Source organism: Rhagoletis zephyria, unplaced genomic scaffold (genome assembly GCF_001687245.7).
Source record: "Rhagoletis zephyria isolate East Lansing unplaced genomic scaffold, Rhagoletis_zephyria_1.1 Rzeph_scaffold_45500, whole genome shotgun sequence".
NCBI lineage: Eukaryota > Metazoa > Arthropoda > Insecta > Diptera > Tephritidae > Rhagoletis > Rhagoletis zephyria.
Window position 1 is genome coordinate 1,023 of NW_016202555.1, and position 1,353 is coordinate 2,375.

The 1,353-nt window shown below is 56.3% G+C and overlaps 1 protein-coding gene across 1 annotated transcript; it reads left to right on the forward strand.

Moving 5' to 3' along the window:
* Positions 1 to 21: 21 nt before the first annotated feature.
* Positions 22 to 900, forward strand: LOC108355411 (cathepsin K-like; the record flags this gene model as incomplete). The annotated part of the gene is made up of 4 exons (XM_017606572.1): positions 22 to 132; positions 186 to 440; positions 513 to 765; positions 824 to 900. Coding segments are annotated over exons 1-4 (696 nt in total), but the record flags the coding sequence as incomplete, so codon positions are not given.
* Positions 901 to 1,353: the final 453 nt, after the last annotated feature.

Genomic DNA, 1,353 nt, shown 5'->3' on the forward strand with positions numbered 1-1,353 from the left:
GGCGGTCCGCAGATCAGCATCATGTACGACAGCTTCGATGTGGACGACATTGCCGACAGTGTGCTTCCCAGCTCCTTCGATTACCGCGACCTGGATGTGGTCAGCGTGGTGAAGAATCAGGGCGGTGCTCAGGTAATTTCTTTGACCATTTTTCATGCATTTCATCATCATCGATCATTTCCTAGACCTGCTACCTCTTCGCCGCCCTCAGCGCCGTCAAGTCGGCCTTCATGCTGAGCCACAGGGGCCGCCGGAACGTCTCCTTCAGCGAGAAGGACGCCTACAACTGCCTGGCGAAGCTGGGCTACAATGACGCCCCCCAGGTGGGCGGCCAGGTGGAGACCGTCTATCGGATGTTCATGGAGGCGCACGGCATCGTCTACCAGAAGGACGCAGAGCAGTACGACTTTACGAGGAAGGACTACGAGACGCCGCCCAAGGTAAACACAAGCAGAGAAATAGAAATAGAAATAGAAACTCGCCTTTTGTTTATCTTTTCTGTTTACCGGTAGCTTCACAAGGAGAAGTGCCTGCCCCTGACGCCCTCCCAGGAGGCGACCCGAATGAGGGGTTTTGCCAAGGAATACGGCCTGGAGGGCGAGGGCTCCCTGCAGCGGCTGAAGAAGATCGTCTACAAGTACGGCCCGGTGACCACCGTCTTTCGGGCGCCCATGGACAGCCGCTGGCTGCAGCTGGCCGGCGAGATGAACTTTGCCTGCAATACGACGGCGGCGCCGATGCCCGATCACGCCATGCTCATAACGGGTAAGCGGAAAAGTTTGATAACAAAGGTAACTCAAAATCTAAAATCTCTCTTCCCCAGGCTGGACACCGACCCATCTGGTGATCAAGAACTCCTACGGCAACTACGAACACGATGACGACCGGTGGGGAATAAAGGTGAGTGGAATTTGTAAGCGTCAACTTTACTCATTTTTCTACCATTTCACTTNCCAGCTCTCTCCCTCTTTTTCAGAGGAGCCAGTGAGGCAGAACGGTGGTCTTGATGATGTCAACGTGATCAATGACGGTGCCGTTCCTATCATCGGAGGTCTGCTCCAGCAGAATGCGATCACCGCCGCCCTGGAAGCTGAGTCTCGTAAAACCGTAGTCATAATGATGTTCCGCGACCCAGCTCTTCAGGTGCGGGTTAAAGGGCGGGTGGTTCTCGCGGTTGCCCGCCGACCCAGTGGTGATGTGCACCGGCGCATGGGCGTTGGTGTATGACGTCCCCTGGGAGCCGCCCTGGACGGTGTAGTTGAAGAGCGGGAGGAAGCGGGCGTAGAAGTGCTCGTGCCCGGAGAAGATCACGTCGACGCCGTACTTGTAGAAGAGCGGCTCCAGGGCGTACTG